This window comes from Abramis brama, assembly GCF_963993115.1.
Source record: "Abramis brama genome assembly, chromosome: 25".
Taxonomy (NCBI): Eukaryota; Metazoa; Chordata; class Actinopteri; order Cypriniformes; family Leuciscidae; genus Abramis; species Abramis brama.
In genome coordinates, this window is record NC_139987.1 from 2224555 (window position 1) to 2246436 (window position 21882).

Consider the following 21882-nt stretch of genomic DNA (forward strand, 5'->3'; position numbering starts at 1 on the left):
TCCATTTACCACGTTCATCATGTACAGCGATCATGTCTCTTCTGAAGACTTGGATTAAACCACTCGATTCATATGGAATTCTTTTACGTTCTCTTTATGAATGTTTGAAAGCGTCAGAGATTTGTGTGAATGATTTCATACAAAAATGATCTTGATTTGTGTTTCGAAGATGAATGAAAGTCTTGCGGGTTTGGAATGACATGAGAGTGAGTAAATGATGACAGAATTTTCTTAGTTGAATTATCCCTTTAATTTTGTAAAGTTGTCACAAATCTGTTTTTTGAGCGTAGGCTGAAAAAAAGATTTTAGCATAAGGCTGTAATATAACAAAAATGAATAATAGTGTCCAATAGTGTCTGTATAAATAAGTAGTAAAAGTAGAACAAATACAGTAAGATACTTTTGGTAATATAACTTAATACTTTACTGATAGCGGTGAACTTGGAGAAGAATACGTTAAAATTTATAGTTATCTAAACCAGGGTTGTCATAAACTAAAACCTTAAACATTTTAATTAATTGAAATAAAATAACAACTCACAAAAAATATGAAGAAAACCTACATATTTTATTTCAGCTAGTTCACATGGCAACATTTCTCATTTTTGTTTAGTTTAAGTTGAAGTACTAAAATAATTGAAACAAACATAGATATATTAAAAAAACTAATAAAAAATACAAAAACTACAAAAATATTAAAAAATCTAATTCAAAATATTAATGAAAACTATAATAGTATAACAGTAATACTAAAATAACACTGATGTGACAAACACATTGTCAGTGTTATTTTCTCGATTGTTACCGCAGCTTCTCTAGACATAAGAGTATTTTTAGAAACTATATATGTTTTGTGCTAGTATTTAAATATCTGAAACACAAAGTAAAGATGTGAAATCAGATTTAACTTCAGCCGTATGGTTTCGTCCCGCACTGAACCGGCTCCAGAGACCAGCCACAAGAAAGGGTTACGACACACACACATTTCTGTTTAAGAAGCAAGATGACCATGACGTCTCTCTTACCTCTGATTTTACCCAATATTCCACCTGTAGATCCTGATGGCTCCATCTTCACTTGACAATCTTCTTAAAAGTAGAAATCGATCAAAAACTATCCGACATACAACACATGGCATGAACAAGACTGTCATGGACAAATTCCACAATTACCACTGTACATCCTGCCCTTCCTCCAGCGGATGAAGACCCCGATGGCGATCACAACCACCAATGGGATGAGCAGTAGAGTGGTGATGACAGCAGGTGACACACCCTGAGCGCTCTGACTGGCCACACTCGGGAGCTTCTCCTTCTCCTTATTCTCCTCAGGAGCTGCCAGCGGCTGCTGATGCGCTTTCTGCGCCGGCTCCTCCATCTTCTGCACAGCGGCCACCGGAGACAGGGCTGGAAGCTTGGGTAAGGGCTTCAGATTGGCCTGCACAAACGTTTCTGTTTCTAAAACACAAGATAACAACCATATTGAGTATATTGAGTACCGATTTGAGGGAATGCTTAACTGTTATGAAAACAGGTGAAATATGACTGATTTTTCTTGACTGCTTTTGGTAGTTTCACCCATGAAGTCAATCGTGGAATTTTTCTAATAATAATAATAATAATAATAATAATAATGTTTATTTATATAGCGCCTTTCCAACACCCAAGGTCGCTTTACGAAGATTAAGGAACCAAACCAAATTTAGAATTGCTGAAGAGTAATATTCAGAGAAAAGACGTGTTTTTAAAAGGTTTTTGAAGGAGAGAGTAAATGCTTGATAAGTAAGTAGGACCAAGGTTATGGAGAGCTTTGTAAGTGTGGTCTTTACCACTTTACCAATGTGATCATTAAATGAAAGAGTGGAATCAATGAGAGCGCCGTAGAGCCGTATGTCGTAGAGGGCATTATCAAGTCACCATCCAAATCTATCAGTTGATCGGGTAATTTAGACAGATTTAGAGCCGATCAATATTACCTCCGTTTTACCTGAGTTAAATTTAAGGTACAGTGATGAAAATAAGTATTTGAACACCCTGCTATTTTGCAAGTTCTCCCACTTGGAAATCATGGAGGGGTCTGAAATTGTCATCGTAGGTGCATGTCCACTGTGAGAGACATAATCTAAAAAAAAAAATCCAGAAATCACAATATATGATTTTTTAACTATTTATTTGCATGATACAGCTGCAAATAAGTATTTGAACACCTGAGAAAATCAATGTTAATATTTGGTACAGTAGCCTTTGTTTGCAATTACAGAGGTCAAACGTTTCCTGTAGTTTTTCACCAGGGTTGCACACACTGCAGGAGGGATTTTGGCCCACTCCTCCACACAGATCTTCTCTAGATCAGTCAGGTTTCTGGGCTGTCGCTGAGAAACACGGAGTTTGAGCTCCCTCCAAAGATTCTCTATTGGGTTTAGGTCTGGAGACTGGCTAGGCCACGCCAGAACCTTGATATGCTTCTTACAGAGCCACTCCTTGGTTATCCTGGCTGTGTGCTTCGGGTCATTGTCATGTTGGAAGACCCAGCCTCGACCCATCTTCAATGCTCTAACTGAGGGAAGGAGGTTGTTCCCCAAAATCTCGCAATACATGGCCCCGGTCATCCTCTCCTTAATACAGTGCAGTCGACCTGTCCCATGTGCAGAAAAACACCCCCAAAGCATGATGCTACCACCCCCATGCTTCACAGTAGGGATGGTGTTCTTGGGATGGTACTCATCATTCTTCTTCCTCCAAACAAATTTTGTGGAATTATGACCAAAAAGTTCTATTTTGGTCTCATCTGACCACATGACTTTCTCCCATGACTCCTCTGGATCATCCAAATGGTCATTGGCAAACTTAAGACGGGCCTTGACATGTGCTGGTTTAAGCCGGGGAACCTTCCGTTCCATGTATGATTTCAAACCATGACGTCTTAGTGTATTACCAACAGTAACCTTGGAAACGGTGGTCCCAGCTCTTTTCAGGTCATTGACCAGCTCCTCCCGTGTAGTTCTGGGCTGATTTCTCACCTTTCTTAGGATCATTGAGACCCCACGAGGTGAGATCTTGCATGGAGCCCCAGTCCGAGGGAGATTGACAGTCATGTTTAGCTTCTTCCATTTTCTAATGATTGCTCCAACAGTGGACCTTTTCTCACCAAGCTGCTTGGCAATTTCCCCGTAGCCCTTTCCAGCCTTGTGGAGGTGTACAATTTTGTCTCTAGTGTCTTTGGACAGCTCTTTGGTCTTGGCCATGTTAGTAGTTGGATTCTTACTGATTGTATGGGGTGGACAGGTGTCTTTATGCAGCTAACGACCTCAAACAGGTGCATCTAATTTAGGATAATAAATGGAGTGGAGGTGGACATTTTAAAGGCAGACTAACAGGTCTTTGAGGGTCAGAATTCTAGCTGATAGACAGGTGTTCAAATACTTATTTGCAGCTGTATCATACAAATAAATAGTTAAAAAATCATACATTGTGATTTCTGGATTTTTTTTTTTTAGATTATGTATCTCACAGTGGACATTCACCTACGACGACAATTTCAGACCCCTCCATGATTTCCAAGTGGGAGAACTTGCAAAATAGCAGGGTGTTCAAATACTTATTTTCCTCACTGTAATTTGCCTCAAGCCAAAGCTTGAGTTCCTTGATGCAAGTTGTTGATGTAGGCAGAGGAAACACTGAGGTGGGAGGTATACATCTGAATGTCATCAGCATAACAGTGGAAGTTAAACCCATAGCGTTTAATCATTTGTCTAACATAAATAGTGAAAAGAAGAGGGCCCAAGACAGAACCTTGAGGGACACCAGAACTGATGGATTTGGTGGATGATTTGTGCTTCTGGTATATAACAAATTGTTGCCTCCCTGTCAAACCATTGTCCCTGTCATACCAATTTTTGCCTCCCTGAGGAAAACCAGTCAAAGGCTGTGCCAGTAATTCCAATTGCTGAAAGCAGTGACAGGAGTATCTCAGGACTAATAGTGTCAAAAGCTGAGGTCTAGCAGAAGGAGAGCGCCAGAATCAGAAGCTAGGAGGAGATCATTAAGAGCCTTAACCAGGGCTGTTTCTGTACTGTGTAACGGACGAAAGCCAGATTGGAAAGGTTATGTGCTGTTAAATGAGGTTCAGTGTACCTGCCCTATCATTGATGGTTGCAGGATGTGTTTGACATAAGGCTTAGAGGCACAATATGTCCTTTGTGAAGGTTTCATTGCTTCATTGATGACATCCTAGATCATTATTTCAAGAGCAGCACTGAAACCTTCACAAAGAGCATATTGTGCCTCTGAGCCTTATGTCAAACACATCCTTCAACCATCAGTGATAGGGCAAGTACACTGAACCTCATAGTCCTTTCTTAATGCAGTGTACATGTTTCTTTCTGTCTTTGCCAATCACAAATAGTGTGTTTTCTCAAGTTTTAAAGGAAAGGAAGCACCAAAATGAGATTTTAAAGCAACACTATGGAACTTTTCCTCTGCGGTCCCCCTACAGGTTGGAAGCAGAATTGTCCATTACCGCTGTCGTAAATAATTTAGCCTACCGCAGCCTACTGTCGCACGCACACTCGCTGTTTATCCAGCACCAGCTTTGCAATGAACGATGTCCACAGACAAGGTAGAGTATGATGCATGATTTTATGAAAGTATGATGTATTGTGACATCAGAATCGAAGAAAAAATAAATAATGACTATTGTAACGCTTGCCGTAAAGCTAGTCAAATTTGTAGTTTTCTTATGTCTCATTAGAACTACAGAAACTACAGTGACCCGATCTGACAATCTTACATAGTGTGGTTATAGCAGATAAAGGACCGCAAAGCGGAGGCAGAAGTGCCTTTCACCCTGTTACGACTTGATGAACCCCTGAAACGATTTTGGAAACATTATTTTAAGGTAAAAAATGTTACATAGTGTTGCTTTAATTTAGAAGCCCATACACGTGAAATGTTTAAAATTTCCAATTGGTAAATATAAACACCTTAAATGTAACATCGAACCTTTAGTAATTAACAAATTATTCACAAAAATTCTCTGCTGAGAACTGGAATTAGCATTAGGCTAGTACAACCACTGTTTGTATATGCTCTTGTTTCGGGAAGTCAGTTGCTAGTTCCACCTTCTCTATGACATCACGCACATCGTTAAAGACGGCTAGTGATGATTGGTCGGGGAGCTACGGGTAGTCTGACATGTTTCATGTCCACGACATGACATTAGTACTCAAAATCACATAATCTGACACAGTGACGTGACATTACCTTCAATTTCTTGGACCTCGATTCCACCTTTTTTAACGGAGCGATGTTCTGCTTCTGAAATGAGGAAAAATATCTTCAAGCTTCATTTTTTGTTGTCAGAAGAGACAAAAAGCATAGCTTTTCTCATGTGCATATTTTTATTTGAAATGTTATACTGCTATGTTCACATATTAGTATATTTATATATATTATAACTTACTTGAAGACTGAACAAACTTCATTACAGAATCTGATGCTGCGTCTCCAACAAAGACGCTCCCATCTGCTGTAACAACAATGTCATGTGGTAATTTAAATTCCTGAAGGAAAAACAGAAGGAAAAGACTTCAGGTGTCAGAACAAAATATAAGAATGGGTAAATAGATCCATAACAATACATTATATTTTGTTGCAGCAATACGGAATATTGCTAATATTGCTTGTTTTTCCTCATTTGGTAAATCGGTGTGGCCAAAAGCATCTACTAAACGAATAAATGTGAATGTAAGATGTAGAGAGTAGAGAAACCTATAACTCTAAAGATATTTGCTTATTGGCATGAAAATAAATCCTAAAGAAAGATGTGAGCACTACTTCTTTATACTTCATTACACATCATCACTCTTCTTTAAATCACCAAAACAGACAAGTTTAAAGGCGCAGTAAGCGATTTCTGAGAAAAGCTGTTGATATTTGAAATCACCAAAACACACGCCCTACCCAAAAGCTATCTTTATAGCTCCGCCCCAAATGCAATGCGGGAACCTCCGCCCTAATAAGTGGACACACACCCCCTAATGAATGGACACGCCCCCTAATGTTGATTGGCGACAAGTGTGTTGTGCTGCTCGGTTAGATCCACTTTCAACAGTGTTTCTCAGAAATCGCTTGCTGCACCTCTAAGCCAGACAGGAAGCCACAGCGCTGTCTGATGAGAATGAGAAGGCAAGAGGATGCTATTATTAGCAGATCAGAGAACAAATCTCATACTCATACTCATAGAGATTTAGGATATTTAAACAAATCTCTAAAAGCACAAGATCAGAGCGATAAACGGCACAACAGTTAGATCTATAATGGTTTTGCTCATATATATTTAGACTCATGCTTCTTTCTTGCAAGTGTGTCTATCAGTCTTGCATACCGTTTCCCCACCCCCCACCAATAAATTCTATGAATTTATCCTCTTATTTGCAGACATAGCGTGTCATCGGCATCTAATCTGAACTTGTATTTTCTGCTAAAGCCTCTACCGTCTGTAGTGCACCGTTTTGACTTCCACATGAAAAGAGTTGCGGTAGCAGTTGTACATACACATACAAGATCAGTCTCCATGCTGTGTGTTTATTTTCACCCATGTAATCTAATGCAAATATTCATGTAATCAATGGCTGCACTTTGTAAAGCAAATGAGTTGAAATGGTTTGAAACAGAGTTAGCTATTTGTGCAACACTGCTACAATTGAACTGTATTGGGCAACGTTGATCAGAAAGAGTTTTTACTATGTGCTGTTAACAACTAACATCCAGCTCTCAGCAATATCACTGCTCCCATCATGAAGAGCGCTTCAAGCGTGTTTTGAGGAATGTTGTGTTGTGCTCAGCAGGGTTGTGTAAATATTTCTTAATCAGCACCTGTGTGTCTGGACTGAAGGAATCCAGGATTTCCTTGGTTGAATAACTGATAACAAACCCTTGAAGAGGAGCAGCCTGCCCATACGGAGCTTCTCCATTCACTGCGTAGATGAGACCGCCTGAAACAACACATGAGCAACATGACTGCAGAGTCTGCATTACTACTGAGTTGGGTTTAGCGTCAGTCGTCGAAGGATTTGTTTTTGAACATGTATTCACATTATAGATCAAAGGCCATGTGAATTCACATGGTTAGGATCGAGATGCTCAGTGAGCTATTGAGCTTTATGAAATGAATGACATTAAATCCAAATGTTCATTCATTTATATTTACTCATAAGTCATACCAAAGTCTTTCTTCTGCTGAACGCGAAGGGATACATAAAGCTTCAATCGGCAATACAGGGTCAAGCATGACAGTAGCAGATCAGTTACACGAACATTTAACCGGCCATGGCATCACTGGTGATCATTTTAGGAAAAGCCATGAAAATCCTAATGAGAATCATAACACAACACAACTGCTAATAACTGCAATAACCAGTAGGTGTCATGGTCATCCAAATAATAGGAAATTGTCAGGGCATAAAGTTGCGTGTCAATTTGCCAAAGCACTCCCTGAGTGGAATTATCAATATGGTTTGGTTAATCAAAAACCTGTAGCTTTTCCGGCATTCTGTTAAAATAATCTGACACAGATTTGGTGAATGGAGGTATATTCAATTCAGCATCAGCCAAGGAATCAGCAGAAAAAATTATGTTTCTAGATCACACAGTTCAAAAGTTAACGGCAGAAACATGAATGCAACTTTGCCATTTTGGTAGAGCTAGACAGTTCGACATTTGACTCAAGACTCCAACAAGTCTTTGTGCTTTTCCTAAATTTCTCCTTTGTGTTCCACTGAAGAAAGTTATACAGGTGTGAGATGAGTACATTATGACAAACTATTCCTGTGGTGCTGCAATCTAATTTCAACTTGAAATTTATATGACGACGTAATAATTAAAAAATCTGATTTATCATGCTCTCTGCATGCATACCTTGGACAGGCGAGTACGCGATGGCAAATACTTCTCCTCCAAACGCGTCTTTTTTGATCTCCTTCACAAACTCGCCAGTCTCTGCCATGAAGCACTGAATCCGTCCATTGTCCCGGTCGGCCACACACAGCTCCCGTTTATCCGGCAGGAACGCCAGGCTGTGCGGGATCCTGAACGGGAAACGCCGCTTTCTGTCCGAGGAGCCTATGCCATCAGCAAAAAATGATTAATAAGTCTTAAAACTAAACTATCCAAACAGTGTTCTGATATCAACCAGGTGTTGTATGTTCTGCCCTACTGAATCAGTTCTAGTTAAGCTGTATCATACCAGGCAGCAATATCAGAGTATTGTTAAAGGAGAACTCCGGTCAATTTTAACATTAACATTTAAAATCTTTTTGTAAATTTGGAGTGCTGTCAATACAGAGAACAACGACAAAAATCGGTGTTGCCTACACCGTGTTATCCTCTTTTTAAAATTTGCACCCTGTTGACTTAAATGGGGCAAACCTGCTTTTAGCCTCTTAACATCCTTGATGTGTCATTACAAGTGCCCAGCCAATGTGAGTGATTCCTTCAGAGTGAACACAGTGAATCTGACTGCAGTAGATGTTAAAGATATGAATAAAAATGATGTTAATTCAGCCAGCGCTCATACCTGTATTTACTTCCTGTTTTCGGTCGAAGTCCACAGTAGTCGATTGTCGAGTTCACGCAGTTAGTTAGTTACCTATGATCATGCGCGTGAACTCGACAATGTGTAGGCAACACCGATTTTTGTCGTTGTTCTCTGTACTGACAGCACTCCAAATTTACCAAAAAAAATGAGCTCAATGTTAAAACTGACCGGAGTTCTCCTTTAATTGTAAAAGTTTTGTATCACTGTAATATCATGTCTGATAAATATATTGTGCCACGTGTACCTGCTCCCCAGTGTGAGATATATTTGCCCTCTGGTGAGAATTTGAGGATCCTGGAATTGCAGTATCCGTCTGAGATGAAGATGTTTCCAGTAACAGGGTCCACGGCCACATCAGTAGGTTGGCAGAAATGATTCTTGTCACTTCCTGGTTCAAAAGCTTCTCCCAAGACCAGAAGCTGCTGATCTGTGCCGCTACTGCTCAGCTTCAATACCTGGATATGGAGAAAGAATGCTTTAATCGCACCAACTTTATTATAGTTTAAGTCGTCATATTCCTTATTTTGCTTGACCATCATGATGTGTTTTTTTATTATATATTTGTTTCTCACACAATCAATACATTTCCCTTGCCATTCTGATTAATCTTTTTACTTCCACTAACATTTGTCTTATTTTTGTGGACTTCTCATTAAAATCATCGTATGAGGAGTCCAAGTTTGAAACAGAATTTTAACTATATATATATATTTGTAATGTACAGTGAGGAAAATAAGTATTTGAACACCCTGCTATTTTGCAAGTTCTCCCACTTGGAAATCATGGAGGGGTCTGAAATTGTCATCGTAGGTGCATGTCCACTGTGAGAGACATAATCTAAAAAAAAAAATCCAGAAATCACAATATATGATTTTTTAACTATTTATTTGTATGATACAGCTGCAAATAAGTATTTGAACACCTGTCTATCAGCTAGAATTCTGACCCTCAAAGACCTGTTAGTCTGCCTTTAAAATGTCCACCTCCACTCCATTTATTATCCTAAATTAGATGCACCTGTTTGAGGTCGTTAGCTGCATAAAGACACCTGTCCACCCCATACAATCAGTAAGAATCCAACTACTAACATGGCCAAGACCAAAGAGCTGTCCAAAGACACTAGAGACAAAATTGTACACCTCCACAAGGCTGGAAAGGGCTACGGGGAAATTGCCAAGCAGCTTGGTGAAAAAAGGTCCACTGTTGGAGCAATCATTAGAAAATGGAAGAAGCTAAACATGACTGTCAATCTCCCTCGGACTGGGGCTCCATGCAAGATCTCACCTCGTGGGGTCTCAATGATCCTAAGAAAGGTGAGAAATCAGCCCAGAACTACACGGGAGGAGCTGGTCAATGACCTGAAAAGAGCTGGGACCACCGTTTCCAAGGTTACTGTTGGTAACACACTAACGTCATGGTTTGAAATCATGCATGGCATGGAAGGTTCCCCTGCTTAAACCAGCACATGTCAAGGCCCGTCTTAAGTTTGCCAGTGACCATTTGGATGATCCAGAGGAGTCATGGGAGAAAGTCATGTGGTCAGATGAGACAAAAATAGAACTTTTTGGTCATAATTCCACTAAATGTGTTTGGAGGAAGAAGAATGATGAGTACCATCCCAAGAACACCATCCCTACTGTGAAGCATGGGGGTGGTAGCATCATGCTTTGGGGGTGTTTTTCTGCACATGGGACAGGGCGACTGCACTGTATTAAGGAGAGGATGACCGGGGCCATGTATTGCGAGATTTTGGGGAACAACCTCCTTCCCTCAGTTAGAGCATTGAAGATGGGTCGAGGCTGGGTCTTCCAACATGACAATGACCCGAAGCACACAGCCAGGATAACCAAGGAGTGGCTCTGTAAGAAGCATATCAAAGTTCTGGCGTGGCCTAGCCAGTCTCCAGACCTAAACCCAATAGAGAATCTTTGGAGGGAGCTCAAACTCCGTGTTTCTCAGCGACAGCCCAGAAACCTGACTGATCTAGAGAAGATCTGTGTGGAGGAGTGGGCCAAAATCCCTCCTGCAGTGTGTGCAAACCTGGTGAAAAACTACAGGAAACGTTTGACCTCTGTAATTGCAAACAAAGGCTACTGTACCAAATATTAACATTGATTTTCTCAGGTGTTCAAATACTTATTTGCAGCTGTATCATACAAATAAATAGTTAAAAAAATCATACATTGTGATTTCTGGATTTTTTTTTTGTCTCTCACAGTGGACATGCACCTACGATGACAATTTCAGACCCCTCCATGATTTCTAAGTGGGAGAACTTGCAAAATAGCAGGGTGTTCAAATACTTATTTTCCTCACTGTATATTTTATTAATAAAGTTCAGTGTTATTTTACATTTGATTACTTTCTGTACCTGAATACTTGAAAACCTTAAAAATTGTTTATTTCAATCGTATATTTGTTCAGTTGTATTTGTTGCGATTGCTAATTTTTTTTTTTTTTTGTTCTTTCTTTTAATAACTGAGTGTTTACTTGTCTTTTATAATGCTTGACATGTATATTAGTTAGGCTAGTTGTTTTTCCATGGTATTTTTAAACCACAGGCAAACGTTTCTTGTGTAAGTGTTCTTTTAGCCTGTTAATTTTTGTTCATGATATTCAGCTACAATTAAATGTTTTGCAATACAATTATTTCTTCACTATTTCTTCATTATTTGCAATAAAATTATTATTTCACTCATAAATTAAAAAAACTCATTATAAGACCCCATAGGAAAATCTCGAAGGAACCAGCGGCAAAATAGACTTCCGAGTTCTGACGTCATCTCTGTCCAACTCTATTGGTAAATATTAAAGTGCCACAACTTCTATTGTGTAGATACCAACACAAAGCTAACTGACGCTTAGTGCCAATAAAAAGAGTTTCCCAGTATAATATGACTTGTACCAAACATAGCTAAATCACCCCACCCGACTAAACCTGGTTTTCTTTTTTTTTCCGTTTTCATTTGTATATTAACATATCTAGTAGTGGGGTTTCTTAAGTTCATTGGAGTGTCTTTACCTGATGAAGTGCTACATCGGTCACCCAGTAATTATCGTTCTTGTCTGTAGTTATTCCATGCGGCAGATAAAACCTGTTCAAGCAAACATCGCATTACCAACAAGCACACTGACTCAAAGATAGAAAAAAATAGCAGTAGAGTGTTTACACAGCTTCACTGATTATAAACGGGAGGATTCTAGTCTGTCAAATTGTGCCGCATGCCTGAACTGTAGACACAGCATCTCATGGACTTACATATTCCTCCCTGAAGCTCGGAGCACTCGTCCTTTGACTGGATCCACCACCATGATGGCGGGCTGCTGGATGGGGCCCAGTTTCTTCTGCTGGTACATGCCATTCATATCAAAGGAGCTGCAGGAGAAAAATACTTCATTATACCATAACAGCATATTGTTTATCAGCAGTATTTGCATCTTTACAGCAGTGTTAATTTTGGCAGCCATTTTTGATTTAGTCTTAGTCTTCATCTTCAGACGAAAATGCTTATTGGTCTTAGTCACATTTTAGTCATTTTGTCTTTTATAGTTTTAGTCTAGTTTTAGTTGACGAAAAGTCATTGCATTTTTTGTCAACTTTTAGTCAAACTGCAGTTACCGACATTAATTTTGGTAGCTATTTATATGTAGTCTTTAGACAAAAAATGTCATAATTTTTCTCTCTAGGCCAATTCAATTAAGCTTATGAGAAAATTAAATTAAGGTACCAGGCTGTATTGACATTTTTTTTTTTTTATTATTTATTTAAGTTTATTTGAATAGGGACAAGTATGTTACATAAACTCATGTTACATACTACAACATTTTAGCCGAAGCTAATTCTCAATGTTCGTCCCTAATGGGCCTTTACATACAATTAAACATTGGTAAAATAAACATAACATTGCACTCTTTAGCAGTAGCACTTGTGCATTTCTACCCATTTTCCTTAGTTCAGTGGTTTTTAGAGTGCCGTACCCCTCTCTTCCACTTAGAAGTCACACCTTTTCCATTAAGGGACAGTATTTGCCCCCTTTAATCGATTTTTCCAGTTCAATTTTTACCTGGCTTTATAAATACCTTTATGAAATAAATAATGCTTTAAATTAAACAATGTTCAATAAATATGCAATGATGGTAAAAACGAAGGGATCCTGTTGGATATCAGCCTGCATTTTGATCGCGGATTTCAGTCGTACAAACAGCGCGGCTCGTGGCAGAACACAGACGGACTAAATGAGGAATTACACTTTAATTTAAGTAGAAAATCTCAAATGAAGATCGCTAAACTCCAGCTTACTTGTCTGTGTTTTCAGATCATCCGCGGATTCCGCGCTACTTCAGCAGTGAGTGTAGATGGAGAGCGCACGAGCGTATGGTTGCCAGATACTATTTAAAAGACCGGGTAGAAAACGTGTTCTTTTAACAGAAAAGCTCTGACTGGGGATTTAAATGATTAAAATCTGGCAACCATATGCCTAAACGCTCGTAAAAACAGTCAATGTGTTGTCGTCTCCTTTATTTGACTCAAACAAGTGGTTTTGGTCAAGTTTAAAATTGTTTTAAACACATTTCAGTCTCGTCTTTTTTCGTCAACGATAATGCATGTGTTGATATAGTCACAGTTATCGTTTAATGACGTTTAATGTCGTCTCTCATCGTCTCGTCTTAGTCAGGGGAAAAAAGGTCGTCAACGAACATTTTTCGTCATAGTTTTCGTTAACGAAATTAACACTGCTTTACAGGAATAGTTCCCTGTCATGATTTACATTCATGCTGTTCCCTTCTTTCTACTCTGGAACAAAAAGAAACTGAAAGAATGCCTGTGCTTTTCAGGAAATAACCATAAATGCAGATGGGTGCTGTCTAGCTTCAAATATGGCAAAAAGCAGTGCCAACTTATCATTAATTTTATTTTAGTCCTCCGAAATCATATGAAAGTTTTGTGTGAGAAAAAAAGCTGAAGTTAACTGTCGAATGACATCAGACCTGAAATATAGCACACACATCATATGAACCACTTCTATGTTACTTTTGTGTTATATTTGGAACTCAACAGCATTTCTATTGCATGGAGAACAGAAACGTGGACATTCTGCTGAAAATGTACTTCTCAGAAAGGACTAAGTCAGAGACTGGGACTTGGTTGAGTAAATGATGACAGATTTTTTTTACTGGGTGAACTGCAATAATCATAATTCAAATATGCAAATCATAATTCAAATTGCAACGGACAGTTCATTCAAAAATTCTGTCATCATTTATGCACCCTCATGTCATTCCAAACCCCCTTCAGAAGACTTCAGAAGATCCATACGGATTTATTTTACAATCTCTTCACAAACTTTTGGAAGCTTAAATATTTTGTTTGTGTGCACATTCAATGGATGGACAAAGATGATGAGAGAATATAAAAAATATATTCATCTGTGTTCTGAATAAAAGACCCACTGTGGTGAAAATACAGGTTTTAATGTTTATAAGTCTATGTGGTGTTTTTAATGTGCTTTAAGACAAACCATGTGTAAATTCATAAGTCGACAGCATTGCTGAGTATTTTCTCCAAAGACAGTCTCAAAAACATGGTTTGAAATCGCTGGTGTTTCTGATGTCACAAACTACCTTGTAACCAATCAGATCAACGTGTGATCGTCACCGAGTGGATCTCTGAGCTGAGTGAGTGACTGGAGGCGGGGCTCATTTGTATATTCATAGAACCGCACATACTAAATGAGGCAAGGGTGTCGAGTTACATTCAAGATATTTTAAGGCATGAAGAAATTCTTTACAGGAAAAAATGTTTAAATATGTCCTTTTGGTGATCAAAGATGAGTTTTAAGGGATAAAATGATTGACTACGGGGGACTTTAAGGATTTAGAAGGACATGAGGGTGAGTAAATGGTGACAATGCAATGGTAGCATTTCCTTTATATAACCTTTCATCAGACAGTAACATTATGCAGAGTCAATGACAACTTCATGAACAAAAGGTCAGTGTTCATTACATGTCTAGATAGAGCTCAATTCTACATCAGCAATGTTTATCGCTTAATATGCACAGATTCTTTTAAAACATTTTTTTTCTCCAGAGCCTTTGGGTGGAGAATGCTTAAATGTATGGAGTGGGTTAATATTCCAGAACGTACTCCCTTCCCCATATGTGATCTCCTCTGTGGAAGATGATCAGGTCACCCTTAGAGTTGAGAGCCAGACCAGACACCTGTCCAAACTGCAGCTCCGCCTCAGGCCAGTCTGACACCTCCACCAGATGGGCACCTGCACACACACACACACACACACAATTTAATATAGGTTTGGATTTGAACATGGAATGAATGAGGAATGAGAAAGAAAAAAACATTTAAAATCTGAGGGTTCTAGTTTGAAACAACATCGAAGGTTTTAATAGTTTTGAGCACCATTGATTCACATGAATGGATCAGCAGAGCACAAAGAGAACTGGCTCAAGGGTCTAAAAAGAAAAAGACTGTAAAGAATAATAATACATTAATTATTGATCCAGATTGAATAAATAATAACCTGTTGGCAAACTAATGAAAACAGCCTCTGAATAAGTTTGTCATGTAAAGCGGAATAATGACCACATCAGATCATGCATCAGTGCATCACAATCATAATCACACAGAACTGTCCCTCGACTGAGCCTGGTTTCTCTCAAGGTTTTTTATTCTCCATTTCTGTCACTGATGGAGTTTGGGTTCTTATCACTGTCGAACTCTGGCTTGCTTATCAAGGACACTTAATATTAATATTCAGCAATATTATTGATCTGCCTGCATTGACACCATTGTATGAGAACTGAACTAAGCTGGACGACGACATCACTGTTTCCTGCAGAGCTGCTTTTAGGGATGCACCGATGTGACAATTTTGGCTGATACAAATAACCCGAAAACTCTTTATATTTGAAAGCCGATAACCGATATATTGGCCGATAAATCTAAATCCAAATTTTTGTATAATTTAAATTTCATTTAAAACATAAAAAGCCATGTCCCAAGCACACAATTATATATTATATATCATTATAATTTTATGTACGCCGTAGTTAACTGACAAGCTGAGCCATATCGCATTAATTATCGCGGACGTATCGCCTGCAATAATTAATGCGATATGGCTCAGCTTGTCAGTGAACTACGGCTCTGTGTAGTAAATGCCGCTCCATCTGAAAGCAGGTGATGGCGATTTACTACTAATCAAGGAACCGGCTTTACTGACGAGATGCGCATAACAATCTCATGCGATATATCGCCCAGCCCTACTCTGAAACAATTTGTATTGTATAAAGCGCTATATAAATAAAGGCGACTTGACTTGACTTTTACACCGCGACACAATAGAGACACTCTGCATGTGAAACATCATAAGTCAACCTGTACTCGACTTCTGTATCTGAACACCTTTATGAGCTGAACTCTAGTGGGAAATGAGGAATTAGTGTGGATTGCAGGGCACTAAAAACTATACACTACGCACTTATACTATACACTCACTTATACTATAAACTATTGTTAAGTTAACACTATGCACTTATACTATACACTATGCACTTATACTATACACTCACTTATACTATAAACTATTGTTAAGTTAACACTATGCACTTATACTATACACTATGCACTTATACTATACACTCACTTATACTATAAACTATTGTATACTATGCACTATGCACTTATACTATGCACTTATACTATACACTATGCACTTATACTATACACTATGCATTTATACTATACACTATGCACTTATACTATGCACTATGCACTTATACTATACACTATGCACTTATATTATGCACCATGCACTTATACTATACACTATGCACTTATACTATGCACCATGCACTTATACTATGCACTGTGCACTTATACTATACACTTATATTATGCACTTATACTATACACTATGCACTTATGTTATGCACCATGCACTTATACTATGCACTTATACTATACACCATGTACTTATACTATACACTATGCACTTATATTATGCACTATGCACTTATACTATGCTCTATGCACTTATACTATACACTATGCATTTATACTATACACTATGCACTTATACTATGCACTATGCACTTATACTATGCACTATGCACTTATACTATGCACTATGCACTTATACTATACACTTATATTATGCACTATGCACTTATACTATGCACCATGCACTTATACTATGCACCATGCACTTATACTATGCACTTATACTATACACTTATACTATGCACCATGCACTTATACTATACACCATGCACTTATACTATGCACTATGTACTTACACTATGCACCATGCACTTACACTATGCACCATGCACTTATACTATGCACTATGCACTTATACTATACACTTATACTATACACTATGCACTTATACTATACACTATGCACTTATACTATACACTATGCACTTATATTATGCACTTATACTATACACACTTATACTATAAACTATTGTTAACACTATGCACTTATACTATACACTTACACTATACACTATGCACTTATACTATACACTCACTTATACTATAAACTATTGTTAACACTGCACTTATACTATACATTTATACTATACACTATGCACTTATATTATGCACTTATACTATACACTCACTTATACTATACACTCACTTATACTATAAACTATTGTTAACACTATGCACTTATACTATACACTTATACTATACACTATGCACTTATACTATACACTATGCACTTATACTATACACTATGCACTTATATTATGCATTATGCACTTATACTATGCACCATGCACTTATACTATACACTATGCACTTATACTATGCACTATGCACTTATACTATGCACCATGCAGTTTTACTATGCACTATGCACTTATACTATACACTTATACTATACACTATGCACTTATACTATACACTATGCACTTATACTATACACTATGCACTTATATTATGCATTATGCACTTATACTATGCACCATGCACTTATACTATACACTATGCACTTATACTATGCACTATGCACTTATACTATGCACCATGCAGTTTTACTATGCACTATGCACTTATACTATGCACCGTGCACTTATACTATGCACTTATACTATACACTATGCACTTATACTATGCACCATGCACTTATACTATGCACCATGCACTAATACTATGCACTTTTACTATGCACTTATACTATGCACTATGCACTATTCACTATGCACTTATACTATACACTTATACTATGCACTATGCACTATTCACTATGCACTTATACTATACACTTATACTATGCACTATGCACTATGTCAAGGGTTGGAAACTACGAGGAGGAATAATCACTGACACGTGACAATAGCTAAAGAGGTGTTTGTATTTAATTTAAATAAAGTCCCTCAAACTTGCATACGGATGTACATTTTATGTTAGGAGCTATAAAGTATTATTAAACCTGCACTAGCGCACAGATCTGACAAACCATTAGCGTGACCCGAGGCGCGCTCTTGTGATTATCCCTCCGCATGCCTGGATTGCAGACCCGTGCACTTTGTACTCAACTGTCTATTGTACTTTTGAAATTTATTTTGTTATTTTGGTTATTAAAGGTTATTTTGTCATTCAAGATGGTAGTCTGATGCCCCCGCCCCTCTGTTACGCAAGGAAAGCTGTGACAGCTGAGTGCAATGAAGTGTCCAACACTTTGTTTTTCCAGTTAATTAAGTGCATCATCTGGGTTATTTAAGTGCACTTCTTCTTTCTGGAATATCAGCGTGGTCACACTGCTCACACTACTTATACTAAAAACAGCATAGAATAGAGCACAAGCAAGCAAACTGGGACACACCTAAAGTGTACAGTGTGCTTAGACTGCCAACTGTAACTTTTCAGCAGCAGCTCCAGTGTGACGACATACTGCATCTAAATAACGTCAAGAAAACATGTCTTTCTCGAAGTTGTCCTCAAACAGATGGACTGGGTGTAAATCAGTATTAAGAATCCTTCACTGAACAAACTCACATGCTTAACATCTGACCACTAATTGCAAGATATCAATAACTTGTTCTCTGTAAAAAATGATAAACCTGATTAACACCCAAAGATGTCAATGATATCTATTATTCTGTATTAACAGTGTCCCCAGAAGAAACTGCACATAAGACACACTTAAAATGGATGAATGTCTTCATTCTATTTAACAAAATATCAAACCAAGTGTCACTACGTAGAGAAAATATAGAATGTTTGTTCGAGTTAGGGTTAGAAAAAAATTAAGGCATAGAGTATTTGCCTAGTATCTGTACTAAGAAACATTAAACCACATTTATTTACTCTTTTTGCATATGCCATAATTCTAGTCCATTTAAACAACCAGGACTCTTCTAGAGCTGGCTGAACAAGGAAACTGACAGTGAGAAGGGCCTTGGTGAAAGAGGTGACCAAGAACCTGAGGGTCACTCTGGTTGAGCTCCAGAGATCACAAGTGGAGATGGAAGAAACTTGCAGACGGACAACCATCAGTGCAACACTCCTCTGATCTGAGCTTTACTGAAGAGTAGCCAGCTGAAAGCCTCTCCTCTGACTGTGAGAAACTATATTGAAGGTTGACTCTCCAACAGGACAAAACGCCCCTAAGCACACAGCCAAAGCAATACAAAAGTGTCTATAGGGATAACTCCCAGCCAGAGCCTGGATTTGAACCCAATTTAACCCCTCTTTAGAGACTTGGCTGCCCAAGGATGGTCACCAACCAACCTGAGAGAGCTTGAGAGGATCTGCTCAGAAATATGGCAGAAAATCTCCAAAGCCAGGAGTGCAAAGCGTGTTGCATCATACCCAAAAAGAATTGAGGCTGCTTAATACTAAATACTGAGTTAAGGGTCTGAATATTTATGTCAGTGTGATTTTTCTTTTTTTTTAAATGAGCAAAGTTATCGCAAAATAAGCATTTTAGGGCTGCAACATAAAATGTGAAAAATTCTGAGTGATAATAAAACGTGATGATATTTCTCACCAAGATGAAAAGCTATTTCATGATATCAGCATGAAGGAGTTGAGTTTGTGTCTTTTACAGCTTATGATAATTCATATTCAAAGTAGAACTAAAGTACCGGTAACAGCATTTACCCACAGACGAGAATACATTATCAGACCGTTTTCTGAGGCTGCATGATATATTAAGACCATTTAAAAGTCACAATAAAGCATAGTACTATTGTGAAATCACAAACGCTGCGATTCAATTAAACATATATGCACTGTTGTATTGTTATCATTCACATGCGAGGAGCACGTCTCAGCAGCTTGGTTAACAAACTCCAGCTCTGCATCTGCTGTGAGTTTGATTATAATGTTCATCTGGGAATGCAACGTGCGCCATTTCACCAGATTTAGATATTAAATCTAAAACGACATATTACTCGTTTCTGTATAACAAAAAATTACGGAGTATTTTAAGTTGTTTCCGCTGCTTCCGTGCCGGCGTGTCCATCGACCCCATAGGGTTAAACCCTTGCTCTGATGTTATGATGTCCACATATTGTTGTTCAAGAAATTAGAGTGGCAGTAGCATTTCTATCATAAAGAAGTGTCCAAATATTAAAGATATTTTCAAATGAAATGTTGTTTGGCCAGAATTGATCATGCTGTAAAGTGTAACAACAACAATCACAGGCCGCTGGCCCTCTACAGGCATTTGTTATAATATGTGATGTACAGAAGTTGATTACTGTTTATAGTATATTACATTATGTATTTTAACAGTGGTGTTCAGTAAAACCATATGATTACTTGCTTTTGATACTTTATTTCAATTATTATTGCCTCATTGTTATTGTATATGTATTTAAATCATTTTAAAGGCTATTGGTTATTTTTATTACAACACAGTTTTGCATTTTGTGACTTTCAGTCGAATAAAATACTATTTTTCCAGTCATGTTTTGTGATAATTTCTTAAACATAGTGTTAAAATATTGTCTCGTCTCGTTCTCGTGAACCCAATATCTGAATGTTTTCTGAATGCACTTGTGTATGCTTGTGTACTCCTGACAATCTTTCAGTGAAATCAACAGGGAAAACTGACCAAATATATTGATGTCTCATCTTGCTCACAGGGGTGATATTTTGACCAACGAGATGAAAGCAGTGCATCTTGAAATCTATTCTATCGCAATCCTCATGTTCCAGATCGTTCATTAGAGAATTATTAAAACCACATGCTATAACATTACACACTCAGCCAACAACCTGCGCAACCCAACGTATACATGATAGCAGTGAGATGGGTGAAAACAGGCATCAAAAGGAAAACAAATGGATATGTGGAAGACAAACGCTTGTCTCAGTTGACACTGTGGCCCATGGGTTGAAAGCTTACTGTCCACACAACACTTGATACATTTGCTCTAAAAAACGAGGCCGAAACCCACCTTGTTGGTCCCTTTGAGCCTCCCCTGTGATCGGCTGTCTGGCGGGTACAGTCCTGCTCCTTGAGGGGCTGACAGTGGACTCTAACTGGTGAAACTTGTGCACTCTGTCCCTCACCAGAATTGCATCCTCTTTTGTTTTGTAGCCTAAATGTGGCCAGCCTCGGTCTTTTTTTTGCATTATGCTATCAATCTCTGCCATCAGACGTGTCTGGGCTCGGGCCGCATCTGCAGGGTTGTACTTATGCACGTGGACAACATCATCTCTCTCCCCCAGCAGTTTAGAAAGAAGGGAATAGAGGTCACCTGCACAGGAAGAAAGAGGAGGAAAAGCGGAAAGACAAAAGAGGAGTGGTGGTGTGAAAAGTGAGAAAGTCCTGCAGTGGAGGAAGGGAGGTTGTGCTGGTGGTGTACTGGATTTACTCAACGGCCGATTATACATGTGCTATTTTTGCCTGTCCTTTATCAGATTGAATGACGCCCTCCACTTGTGTAACAGGCGGACTGCGCAACATCAACAGTATTTTATATCAGACTGTAGCACATACAGTACATCTATTCTGATAACGACGGCTGGGTGTTGTGTTCTGACACAAAATGAAAATGGTCAGAATGCTGCATTACAAAATGTATTATGTTCATGCATGCATTTAAAATTTAAACTATTCCACTGGATACTATGTGAACACAAAATCACCCTGCACAACAGAGATATCTGAATTAACTATTTTATTCAAAGCCTGTTTCACACTGTGTGGGCATCCTCGGTCCAGTGAAATGCATAAGACAGTACCAGTGCGAGCCAAGCACTATCATCACTATAATATTTCACTGTAACAGTGGGCAAA

At 38.4% G+C, this 21882-nt stretch overlaps 1 protein-coding gene across 13 annotated transcripts in view; it reads right to left on the reverse strand.

Annotated features, from left to right (window-relative positions):
- Positions 1-21882, reverse strand: part of pam (peptidylglycine alpha-amidating monooxygenase) — a 64877-nt gene that overhangs the window by 915 nt on the left and 42080 nt on the right. For 4 of the 13 annotated variants that reach the window (XM_084105517.1, XM_084105523.1, XM_084105522.1 and 1 more), the window contains exons 15-25: positions 21038-21340; positions 14743-14872; positions 11855-11971; positions 11618-11690; positions 8840-9050; positions 7917-8120; positions 6876-6994; positions 5461-5560; positions 5262-5315; positions 1173-1457; positions 1026-1088 (exon numbers count right to left, since the gene is read on the reverse strand). In XM_084105517.1, coding sequence (XP_083961643.1) covers positions 1026-1088; positions 1173-1457; positions 5262-5315; positions 5461-5560; positions 6876-6994; positions 7917-8120; positions 8840-9050; positions 11618-11690; positions 11855-11971; positions 14743-14872; positions 21038-21340 — 1659 coding nt within the window. The remainder of the gene's footprint in view (positions 1-1025; positions 1089-1172; positions 1458-5261; positions 5316-5460; positions 5561-6875; positions 6995-7916; positions 8121-8839; positions 9051-11617; positions 11691-11854; positions 11972-14742; positions 14873-21037; positions 21341-21882) is intronic. The other 9 variants (XM_084105518.1, XM_084105520.1, XM_084105519.1 and 6 more) reach the window with 3 other exon arrangements.